This window comes from Bos indicus, chromosome 24 (assembly GCF_029378745.1).
Source record: "Bos indicus isolate NIAB-ARS_2022 breed Sahiwal x Tharparkar chromosome 24, NIAB-ARS_B.indTharparkar_mat_pri_1.0, whole genome shotgun sequence".
Taxonomy (NCBI): Eukaryota; Metazoa; Chordata; class Mammalia; order Artiodactyla; family Bovidae; genus Bos; species Bos indicus.
Window position 1 is genome coordinate 60,444,330 of NC_091783.1, and position 12,312 is coordinate 60,456,641.

Genomic DNA, 12,312 nt, shown 5'->3' on the forward strand with positions numbered 1-12,312 from the left:
GGGATTTAAATTAGAATTTAAGCCCTGATCTTAAGTTTACCTTCACACCCAGAGACTGAGTCAGACCAGAGAAAGGTCTGACTAAAACAGCAGCGCCTGACTGCATTTCTAGGAGGTCTGCTGAGCATGCTTCTCAAAATTATTTTAAAGTACAACACGTGGCTCACTTTTGTTGTCTCAGCTCAGTGCTACGGGAAGGGAGATAACAGTATAAAGAAGTTGCCTTTCTGAGTCCTTGAATCCCTGGATCAGAGAGAACTTAGGTTTCTGGTCCCTTTGTACATTGATAAGTAAATCCCTCCTGCAATTCCCTGAGTGTCCAGAAGGTGGCACTGGGGGTCCTTGAGGGCATAACAGGATAACCTGCAAGAGGCCTTTGAAGAAACCTGCTCCTAGGAGAAATTTCCAGTCTGGCTGTCCTTACTTCTGTCTTTGGGAAATGTCTACATGATAAATTCACTCTATCCCACAAACAGTAGAAGGAACCACCGTTACAGAGAGACTGACTTAGAGACTGGCACAAAGAGGCGCCCAGGCCAGAAGTGGTATGCAAGGGGCGATTTATCCGGTGGCTCCCAAACCCACTATGGCTTGTCTTTTGAACTGTATGTAAAAAACAGACAGTTTTCAGTACCTAAACGGAGCAAGGCTGTCCTAAAATCCTCATACTCTTAGGCACTTTTCTCTAAAACTGCACATTTCACATTAAATATAGTTCATAAAACTGAGTAAGACTGAATTACAGTTGATTTGTCAAAAAATACATTTTGCGGACAAGTTTATAAGCATATTAATTTTGACTATATTTTTTTCATGTCTCAAATATGTATCTAGCTCCTAGAAAATCTCATAGGCCCTATCTCATAGGCATTGAGCCTATAGATCCTAAATAATAAACATCCCTAGAACCAATTCTCTTCTGTTAGGGAAGCCTTTCAGCTGAATAGGGTCATTTTCCGCAAAATTTGATTTTTAGGGGGTTATATAACACTTATTCGGAGAAGGCAATGGCACCCCACTCCAGTACTCTTGCCTGGAAAATCCCATGGACGGAGGAGCCTGGTAGGCTGCAGTCCATGGGGTCGCTAAGAGTCGGACACGACTGAGCGACTTCACTTTCACTTTTCACTTTCATGCATTGGAGAAGGAAATGGCAACCCACTCCAGTGTTCTTGCCTAGAGAATCCCAGGGACGGGGGAGCCTGGTGGGCTGCCGTCTATGGGGTTGCACAGAGTCAGACACGACTGAAGCGACTTAGCAGCAGCAGCAGCAGAATACTTATTACTTAAATCAGTGACAGTGTTAGTCACTCAGTCCTGTCCGACTTTCTGTGACCTCATGGCATGTAGCCAGCCAAGCTTCTCTGTCCAAGGGATTCTCCAGGCAAGAATTCTGGAGTGGGCTGCCATTCCCGACTCCAGGGGATCTTCCTGACCCAGGGATCGAACCAGGGTCTCCTGCATTACAGGTGCATTCTTTACCTTCTGAGCCACTTAAATCAGATTACCTAAAAAATAAGGCATGCAGCAATCTTTATTTTTTTAAGAGCTCTATAAAGTCCCTAATTCTCTACTGGAAATTTCTACTGGCAAAAATTCTGGCAATACCAGAATTCTTCCCAGCAGAAACTTCAGAGATTTTTCTAATTTTGCTTCCCAGCATTTCCTGAAATCCCACACCTATCACCCCAGTGTCACTGGTGTGAAGGCTTTCCCAGTGCACCAGGAAGAATGAACTGGTCCTGCTTCTGCGTTCTCTGCGAAACTCGTGTAGCTCTATGATCGTCCTTATCACTGCCTGACTGATATTAATCATTAACGTCTATCACCTCCTTAGATTGCCAGCCTATAAAAAAAGAAATCATGTCATATTCAACTTTGCTTCAGATAATTCCCCCAAATACTGCAGTTTAGTAACTGTTCACTGAATCCCACAAACACAGCAAGTTCACTTACAGTCCCATTTTGCCAACCTGCATCCATCCATCCAAACACACCCCAACCACCACAGCCCACTTCAAGCCACCACTTCCTTAAAGTCCTATGAGCCCATTTTTCCAAAATCCCACAGTTCTGTAGGCTGGGTTACAGCACAGAGATAACACACAAGAGCTTTTAACTGTTTCCTGTGCGTGCATTTTGTCACCCAAGCTACACAGGGAAACATCATGTATTAACGTTATTAATTGCAATTCACATTCCACATTCAGGTTTTAAAAACCATTACTGTGATGTCCTTAAGTTAGTCCATAATCTTAATGGGCATATGACTGTACTCCATTTCCCTCCCTTGGATAAACCGGGGTCTTATTGTGCAGTGTTGTCAAGCTGTCACTGTTCACCAGCTGTAACAAAGCACACCAGAAAAAAAAAATCAATAGCGGTTCTACAGCCAAAACCTCAAGACACTTCCTGGAAAACATTTTCAGTCACAGAGATAAACAGTTCAATGGGCTTATCTCTATCTCTCCTTTAAACCCCACTGAACACATACTCTGGGGAAAAAAAAAAAAAAAACATTTGTTGGGATAAAATTTTATCCACACCTGCAAGGGCACATCTAACAGTGTGGTGCTTCTTTGATAACATGATGAATTATATAAAATGTCACTGCTCACTCCCTCTCTTCCATGAACATCCTTAGATCCGGAAAGTCACAACCATCTCTCTAAAGAAGGCTTTTCTGAGGAATCTGATTTAACTGGACAATGCCAGTCATTTATGCACTCTTATTTTTTGGACAAAAACATGAAAAGACAAAGACTTTGGCTCATACTTAGCATATGTATCTATATGCATTTGCATCACTACACGATCGCAGCTGACCCCTGAACAATGGTGGGGTGGCGTGAGGGGTGCAGCCCTGCCCTGCAGCGGTGTATAGTTTAACAGCTGGCCCACAGTATCCACCTTTCAGCATCTGCGGCAACCAAGCCCAAGTACTGTACCGTGTACCTACAGGGCAAAAAAGAATCCACAATGAAGTGGACTCCAGTAGTCCAAATCCATGTTGCTCAAGGGTCAACAGTATATTTAGAGTAGAATCCTATAGAGACGCCAATGTAAAAAAAGGCAGGATTTCACCTACAGAGTAAGGTTTTCACATTGCAATAAGAGAAATACTTACGCGTCCTTACCTAGTCAGAAGACATCACCTAATCCTTAAGCATATACTCCATGGCAGGCCACTGGGCTTTGTGCCTGGTTAGAGACGTTACACTTGGGTGGCGGGGTGTAGACACCCACATGCATTTCACTGCGATAAAGTAAGGCAGAGACCAGGGGGTGCTGGTGGTAAAGAACCCACCTGCCAATGCAGGAGACTTAGGTTCAATCCCTGGGTGGGGAAGATCCCCTGGAGAAGGGAATGGCACTCCACTCCAGTATCCTTGGCCTGGAGAATCCCATGGAAAAAGGGGCCTGAGGGGCTACAGTCCATGGGGTCGCAAGAGTCGCACATGACTGAGAGCTACTATCACTTTCACGTCTACTTGAACCACCTGGAATTTCATATCAGTAAGGTTCAGCAAGGGCTCCGCTCAGGCGGCAGGCAGAGTGAGACCAGGGTGCCCGTGAGGTGACGCCCAAACCCCGCCTCGCCCCCGCACGAGCCTCCCCAACCCCCACCCGGAGCCTACCCCCCCACACACCACCCCCCCCGAGCCTCCCACCCCGCCAGGCTTCCCCAACCCTCCCACCCCCCACGAGCCTCCCCACCCCACCCAGAGCCTCCCCACCTCGCCCCGAGCCTCCCACCCCCCACGAGCCTCCCCAACCCCCCCAGCCTCCCCACTCCCCCCCCCACGCCCCGAGCGTCCCCACACACCACCCCCAGCCTGCCCCCACCCAGGACTCGCCCGGCTCTCCCGCCCGCACCCCCTCCCCCCCCCCCCCCCCCCCCCGAGCGCTCGCGCGGCCCTCCCGCCCACACCGGCCCCTCTGTGCCCGCAGTGCTGGTGCTGCTCATCCTGTCCCTGCGGAGGCACCGGAAGCAGCCCTACATCCTCGACGACGAGGAGAACATTCACGAGAACATCGTGCGCTACGACGACGAGGGCGGCGGCGAGGAGGACACCGAGGCCTTCGACATCGCGGCCATGTGGAACCCCCGCGAGGCGCAGGCGGCCGGCGCGCCCAAGACGCGGCAGGACATGCTGCCCGAGATCGAGAGCCTCTCGCGCTACGTGCCCCAGACGTGCGCCGTCAGCAGCACCGTGCACAGCTACGTGCTGGCCAAGCTCTACGAGGCCGACATGGACCTGTGGGCCCCGCCCTTCGACTCCCTGCAGACCTACATGTTCGAGGGCGACGGCTCGGTCGCCGGCTCGCTCAGCTCCCTGCAGTCGGCCACGTCGGACTCGGAGCAGAGCTTCGACTTCCTCACGGACTGGGGGCCCCGCTTCCGGAAGCTGGCGGAGCTCTACGGGGCGTCGGAGGGGCCCGCGCCCCTGTGGTGACGGAAGCCGGGAGGCGGGCGCGCGGCCAAAACCGGCCGTTCTGGGCGGCTTCGCGGAAGAGGCACCCCGTCCACGGGAGCGACGGCGTGCGGACGAGCGCGGCCGGGGGCTCGCGGAGCTCTCTCTGGATCAGCTTTACTCGGTGAGATTAAGCTACATCCTCAAAAGGAAACACAGGAAGAGGGGGGGCAGAACCGCCAACGACCTTTATTTTATTTTTAAATTTTTGTGATCCTGTATCCCAAGGTGTGGAGTCTGAGGTTAGGTATGGCGGGCTTGGCTTGTCTCCGCCACTCACGAAGGCTTTTGTCTTCGTTGCCACCTCAGAGAGGCTGAGTCTTTCAGTGCAGAGGTGGCCGTTGAAAACTGTTCTAATCTCCTGTTTGGGGGCTTTTTTTTTAAGTTTTGTTCTATTCTCTCCATGTATGGATTTGGCGGGCACATCACACTGCACAAACCAACCCACACAAAAGAACACTGAAAGTGATTCCTCGGTGAGATGAACCTCACTTGTTCTGGGCTGGATGGAATCTCTTTCCGTCCTTTTAAGACCAGGTTAAGGCCTAATTGGCATTGCATGAGGGGGATGGGGGGGTGGGAGAAGGAAGAGGCATTGACTTTAAGCTCAAGTTGAATGGCTGAACCAAGAGCTGTTGGCGTCACAGCCAATCCACCTCCATCGAGTGAGAGCGCTCTTGTTCCCTCAGCTCTTTAACTGTGCCCCTGCAAAACTGTTGGGAAGGAAACCAGAAAAGCTGCCTCTTTTGCACTGTAGATGTCTCTTCCACGTGCCAAATGTGACGATTAGATGCTACGAAATGAAAGCCAAATAAAAAGAAGTATCTGATAAAAGCATGGGTTAGCGGGCTTTCCTAATCTGTGTGAGGTCAATCCAAGGGATGTTTACATACTGTAGATAACCTACTTGAACACAAATCAGTATTATAGAGAGTAAATGGATGTAAGAAAATTACATGTATAAGTTTTGTATATTTGTTAATAAATTTGGTAATAAATATGATGTACTGTATCTCAGTACCTTTAGCGCTTCTTTTAATAAAAGTTAAATAGAAGGGAAAGTCTGTTGCACATTTAATTGCTGAGCAGGTAAGAGATGGTTTTGTGATCCTGACCTAGTCTGAGGTTCTTGCAGCTGGAGCTGATTCATAAGGCAAAGGCCAAAGCACCGAAGTATGAGGCTGTGTGTTGTTTTGGTCATTGATCAAATGAATGTATGCTTTAAACTGTGACCCTGATAAGATTTTCATGAATTGTCATTTCCCCATCTCTTAAAAGACCAAAGGATGGTTTGATAACAGCAACAGCACAGTACTGAGTTTAGCCCATATTTTTTCATCTCCTGAGAGGGTGTTGCAGGTAGCCACCAGACATGCTATTTTCATCTGTTTTGTTGGCAAATCAAATAGCTACCAAAAATACATAACAAATATGTGCATCTTGTCGATACTGGATGGGCTCAAAGAAGGCTGCAGCCATATTTATATATGTTTCCTAACAAGGGGTACATAGTAAGTGCTTAATGGGTACATGATGAAAGGGATCTCTTTCTTTGACATCCTGTCATTCAAGGATATTTTACACAATTATCCTCACCACTGGGAACAAATTGTGAATGGAAATAGTTTTCTGAGTGTCTTAGGTCTACATTCTCAACTTTTGACGTGTGTCAGGGTCATTTGGAACATAATCACTTGTTACACTGTAGCTTGTTGGGTCTTTGCCCACAGAGTTTCTCATTCAGTAGATCTGGGGAAATCTGCGTTTTTTAAGCTATCTGTTTGTGGCCACATGGCATGCAGGATCTTAGTTCCCCTACCAGGGATTGAACCGGTGTCCCCTGCAATAGAAGCACTGAGTCTTAACCACTGGACCGCCAGGGAAGTCCCACGATTTGCATTTCTCATAAGCTCCTCAAGTCACACTGGTGCTGCTGGTCCAGGCAGGGACCCCACTTTGAGAGCATCTGGGGTATGGTTTCTCTTTCTCAAATATATGATGAAGATTGGCTTGTCAGTCCACTTGTACTGGGGCCCACACCATCAGTAGAGTCATGTTGTCCAGGCTGTGCTTCGTTCTTTGCTATGTGGTGCACTGAGACAGTGTTAGCATCACCGACTCAGTAGACGTGAGTCTGAGCAAACTCTGGGGGCTGGTGGCGGACAGAGGATCCTGAGATGCTACAGTCCACAGGGCCACAAAGAGTTGGACCTGCCTCAGCGCCCGCACACCACCACTAAGGCAAATTCTCATGCCAGCGTTCAGCATATTGGCCCTTTCCTGCATGAAAGGCAGGTCTTATACATCCTGTCTGAGGGTAAAGTGTGATGTAAAAATAAATAAACTTAGCAAAGAAAAAGCAAGAGCTTGAGTGCAAACGAGGCTTTGCAACATACCAGTTACGTGAATATGGGCAAATTAACCCCCATAACATTATTTTCTATTGCTAGCCCTGAGGGTAATTTTTTGACCATCTCACGAGTGTTTTAAAAACTGAGAACAGCTGTCTGACCACGGGGTTATCATGCCTCACATCCTGCAAATGTCCACCGTGATACTGGGCATGAAGTGGTTCAGCAGAAGCTCCTGGAGCTTTTGGTTCCTGGGAGGATGTTTAATGGTGTGATATAGGAAGTGTCTCAGAGAAGGCAATGGTACCCCACTCCAGTACTCTTGCCTGAAGAATCCCATGGATGGAGGAGCCTCGTAGGCTGCAGTCCACGGGGTCGCTAGGAGTCGGACAGGACTGAGCAAATTCACTTTCACTTTTCACTTTCATGCACTGGAGAAGGAAATGGCAACCCACTCCAGTGTTCTTGCCTGGAGAATCCCAGGGACAGGGGACCCTGGTGGGCTGCCGTCTATGGGGTCGCACAGAGTCGGACACAACTGAAGCAACTTAGCAGCATATGTAATGCAAAGTCCCTTTGCTGTTCACGTGAAACTCACAACATTGTTTATCAGCTGTACCCCAATACAAAATAGAAAGTTAGAACAGAAAAAGCAGAATATCCCAACATGGCAGATAGCAAAGACAGAGAAGGAAGTAGTTTACACAAGAAAGAAGCTATAAATCCTGAAAACAAAATTCAGACAAGCCAAAATCAGAATAGGCACATTGACTAAATTGTTACTAGTTTACTGGAGATTCAGAACTAAATCTTGATGTCAGAATCTTCAGTATTTCCTTTCTAGTGCCTGAACTACATGAGCCTTGGATACACTTTACAAGTAGTTCTTTTTGCAGATGGACTCATTCTCAAATCCATTTGTCATCTTCACAACAATTAAAGAACTCTCAAGATACTTTTATGTGTAAATACCTCAATTTGGGAGACTTCTGCTTGACCCTAAGGGTCAATGTTCTGGTATAGGGAATAGATAAAAATTAAATCAAGAAATCTTTGTAAAATGATCTACTAATGAGATGTATCTGTCTCTTGTGCCTGTTGTGCAAAAATTGTAAGTACTAATTTATAGTACCACATCAACGAAAACCACAATTTTTCTTAAATCTTTCCTCCTGGGAAAGGAAGCTTGCAAATCCTACCCCATGAGTTTGGTCCATACTCTCTATTCGTAAGGACTGCCAGATAACTGATGATGAGGCTGTTCCTTACACTCCAGGCTTTTAATTGCTGTGGTCACCTTCCTGGTACCTATGATGATAAGGGCTACTTTACATCCCAAAAAACTTTAGGGCACTTTACTGAAAGGACCCACTTTCAAAAGCTAGTGAAACTACCTCCGAGTCTTACCTTACTTCTCAGGAGGATTGGATACTAGCTTTCATTATTTCCACTTCTCTTTCTTCATGCCAACTGTTGTGCTACCATCGCTGCATGAAAAGACACTGAGTGGTATAAAGCAGCAATTACTGTGCTCGCAGATTCTGTGGGTCAGTTGGGAATTCTGGAAGGATATGTTAGTGACACCTCTTCTCCACATCAGGACCTTAGCTGAGGCGACTCCATAGCTAGGACTCCACTCATCCAAACACTCACTGCCCTCCATGTCTGGTGGTTGGAGTGGCTGTCAGTGACGACTTCAGATGGAGCTGTCAGCAAGACTTCTTCGAGCTGCTTGGGCGTCCTCCATCATGGGGCAGGTTCCAAGAGTGAGCATCACAAGAAAACTAGGCAGAAGCTGAATCCCCTTGTATAATTTCAGAAGTCACGTAACACCGCTTCTAGAGTGGTCACAAGCCTCTCCATAATGGAGAAGAGGGAACATAGACTCCACCCCTCAATGGAAAAAGTATCAAGATACATTGTAAGAAAAAGTAATGTGCCCTTAACTGGAAAATGCAGTCAGTCATATTGTCTTAGCCTTTCTTCCACTTTGCCTCTTTCCTCTATTCCAAGAATCACTTTGGATTTCATTCACCATTTCTTTTCTCTCTTCCATCCCTCTCCTCTCTATAAAAAAACATTTTTGTTATATAGGTATAACATTCTCCAAAGTCCAGTTTTATCCCTACCATACAATACTGTCAGAAATAAGTATTTCATGAAAATGCTTAGCAAAATATCCAATATATAGCAGGCATACAGTATATTTTTACTGAGGTATAATTAATATACAGTCAACTACTGGTAAAGTATACAATTTAACAAGTTTTAACATATGTACATACCCATGAAGCCATCACCTTGATCAAGATAGTAAGTATATGTTACCCTCAAAAGATTCCTCATACCCAATTGTAATGCCTCTTTCCCATCCCTGCCACCCAGCCCTCCCCAAACGCAAGCCAACACTGATATGCTTTCTATCACCATGGATTTGTTTATATTTTCTAAAGTTTTATATAAATGGAATCATACAGTGTGTGCTCCTTTTTTTGTGTAGACGATGGCGGCAGGGGGTCAGGCTTCTTTCACTCAGTATTATTATTGTGAGGTTCATTTATGTTACTGTGTGCAACAATAGTTCATTGCTTTTTGATGACAAGCAGTATACCATTGTGTAGATTCAACACGATTTGTTCATTCATGTGTTAGTCTCCTCATGCTGCCAAAATACAAGGCCATAAGTTGGGTGGCTTAATGTTTAATAATGTTATTATTAAACATTATAATGTGTTATTATTAAACATTATAATGTTTAATAATGTTAAACATTATAGTGTTTAATAATAACATTCCAGAAATGTTACTTCTGGAAGCTTGTCCAAAACCAAGGTGCCAGCATGGTCAGATTCCAGTGAGGACTCTGCCTGGCTCTCAAATGCCCACCTTCCAGTTGGGTGCTCACATGGTGGCAGGGGCAAGTGCCTCTGGTGTCTCTTCCTATTAGTGCACTAATCCTATCAGGTTAGGGCCCCAGCCATGTATCCTCATTTAACCTTCTTTACTTACTTCCTCCACATACAGTCACATTAGAGTTTAGGGCCTCAATGTATGAATTTGGGGCACAGAAGGTGAAAGTGTTAGCCACTCCATCGTGTCCCAACTCTGTGACCCCATGAACTGTAGCCCACCAGGCTCCTCTGTCCATGGAATTCTCCAGGCAAGGATACTGGAGTGGGTTGCCATTCCCTTCTCCAGGGAGTCTTCCCAACCCGGGTCTCCCACATTGCAGGCAGATTCTTTACCGTCTGAGCCACCAGGGAAGCCCCCATGGAGGGGAACACAATTTAGTCTATAACGATTCATACATTGATGGACATTTTGATTATTTGCAGTTTTTGCTTGTTACAAGTTAAAAGCTGCTAAGAACATTTGCATGTGAATCTTTGTATAGACATTTACTTTTGTTTTCTCTTGAGTGAATGATTAGGAGTGGAATGGCTGGAATCGTACGATAAGAATTATGTCTTCAATTCTAGTTTTGCTTTTTCTAAACTGCTGAACTATTTTCCAGTCTTTTTACCATTCCCCATTCCCACCAGCAGTGTGTGAGGGCTCCATTTCCACCTCATCTTCATCAGCACTTGGTGTGGTCAGTTTCTCATTTTAGTCATTATAATAGGAAGGTTGTGTAATAGTATCTCACTGTGGTTTTAGTTTGCAATACCCTAATGACTAATAATGTTGAGCATCTTTTCATGTGCTTATTTGCTATCCACTTGTCTTCTTTGGTGGAGAAGGCAATGGCACCCCACTCCAGTACTCTTGCCTGGAAAATCCCATGGATGGAGGAGCCTGGTAGGCTGCGGTCCATGGGGTCGCTAAGAGTCGGACACGACTGAGCGACTTCACTTTCACTTTTCACTTTGCTGCATTGGAGAAGGAAATGGCAACCCACTCCAGTGTTCTTGCCTGGAGAATCCCAGGGACGGAGGAGCCTGGTGGGCTGCCGTCTATGGGGTCACACAGAGTTGGACACGACTGAAGTGACTTAGCAGCAGCAGTGTGTTCTTTGGTGGAGTACCCAGAGGTATTTTCCCCGTTTTAACTGAGTTATTTGTCCCCATGTTGTTGACTTGAGATTTCTTTTTATTTTCTGGATATGAGTCCTTTATCAGATACACACTTTGCAAAGATTTTTCTCCCAGTCTGTGACCTGTCTTTTTATTCCCTTAATAATGCCTTCTGAAGGGTAGGAGTTTTTTTTTTTTTTTTTTTTCCCCTTTTCCCCATGAAATCCAATTCATCAATTCATTCTCTTACAGATTGTGCTTTTGGTTTCATTTCTAAAAAAATCTTTTGTCTTCCCAAGGTCACAGATATTTTCTCTAATTTTTTTTATGGAAATTTTGTGGTTTTAGGTTTTATACTAGGTCTATAATTCATCTGGTTTTTATCTTTGTAGATCCTAGATATGAATTGACACTCTCTTTTTTTCTTTTTCGGCATGTGGATATCCAGTTGTTCTAGTACCATTTATTGAAAAGGCTATCCATTTTTTACTACATCATCCTTTTGTTTGTTTATCTGGCTGTGTCGGGGCTTAGCTGCAGCGTTCAGGGTCTTTGTTGAACCACGGGAGATCTTCACTGTGACTGGAGGGCTCAGGAGTTGCACTGCGTGGGCTTAGCTGCTCCAGGGCATGTGGGATCACAGTTCTTCAACCACGTATCACATCTGTGTCCTCTGCATTGCAAGGCAGAGTCTCACCGCTGGACCACCAGGGAAGCCCCACTGCATCGTCTTTGTTGTGAGTTGAATTGTGTCTGCCACAGAGATGTTCAGGTCCTAACCCCCAGTCCCTGTGAACGTGGCCTATTTTGGAAATAGAGTCTTTGTTTACAGATATCAAGTGGAGATGAGGTCACAGTGGATTAGGGTGAATCCTCGTCCAAGGGTCGGTGTCTTTATAAGAAGAGAGAAATCTGGACGCAGAAACAGCACAGAGAGGAAAACAGCACATCATCTACCCTGTGATGGTAGAGACAGACGATGTAAGAGATGCATCTACAAGCCACAGAGTGTTAAGCATTGCCAGCGACCAACAAAAGTTAGGAGAGAGGCACGGGACAAATCTCCCTCCAGAGGGAACCAAGCCAGCCCACACCCTCATTTCAGACTTGTAGCCTCCAGAGCCATGGAAGAATACATTTCTGTTGTTTTAAACCACCCAATTTGTGATCATTTGTTTTGGCTGCCCTAGGAAACCAATACAGACCTTATATAAATACATTTTTAAATTACCTTATTATTCTTATTTTACTTATTTTTCGGCCGTGGTGCAGCATACGGCATCTTAGTTCCTTGACCTGGAGTAGAACTCATGCCCCCTGCCTTGGAGGCACAGTCTTAACCGCTGGACCCCTTTACATGTCCCTGTCACTTTGGCTGGAAACACATCCACACACAGGTAATGTATTAATTAACAAATTAGTGTGCTCATTTTGTGGGATTTGTTTTTCATATCCACTCAGCCTCTGCACATG

General features: G+C 45.8%; 1 protein-coding gene and 2 long non-coding RNA genes across 3 annotated transcripts in view; 2 read left to right on the forward strand and 1 right to left on the reverse strand.

Annotated features, from left to right (window-relative positions):
* LOC139179505 (uncharacterized) overlaps positions 1–4,422 on the reverse strand; it is a 195,775-nt gene extending 191,353 nt beyond the window's left edge. The window contains exon 1 of the long non-coding RNA XR_011563873.1: positions 4,296–4,422. This is a non-coding gene — a long non-coding RNA (uncharacterized lncRNA). The remainder of the gene's footprint in view (positions 1–4,295) is intronic.
* The window catches only part of CDH20 (cadherin 20), a 213,330-nt gene extending 207,794 nt beyond the window's left edge, over positions 1–5,536 (forward strand). The window contains exon 12 of the mRNA XM_070779131.1: positions 3,952–5,536. Within this exon, the coding sequence (XP_070635232.1) occupies positions 3,952–4,457 (506 nt within the window). The 3' untranslated portion in view covers positions 4,458–5,536. The remainder of the gene's footprint in view (positions 1–3,951) is intronic.
* Positions 5,537–9,633: 4,097 nt separating this feature from the next.
* LOC139179506 (uncharacterized) lies at positions 9,634–12,067 on the forward strand. Its single transcript, XR_011563874.1, has 2 exons — positions 9,634–11,576; positions 11,657–12,067. It is a non-coding gene; the product is annotated as an uncharacterized lncRNA (long non-coding RNA).
* The last annotated feature ends 245 nt before the right edge of the window (positions 12,068–12,312 follow it).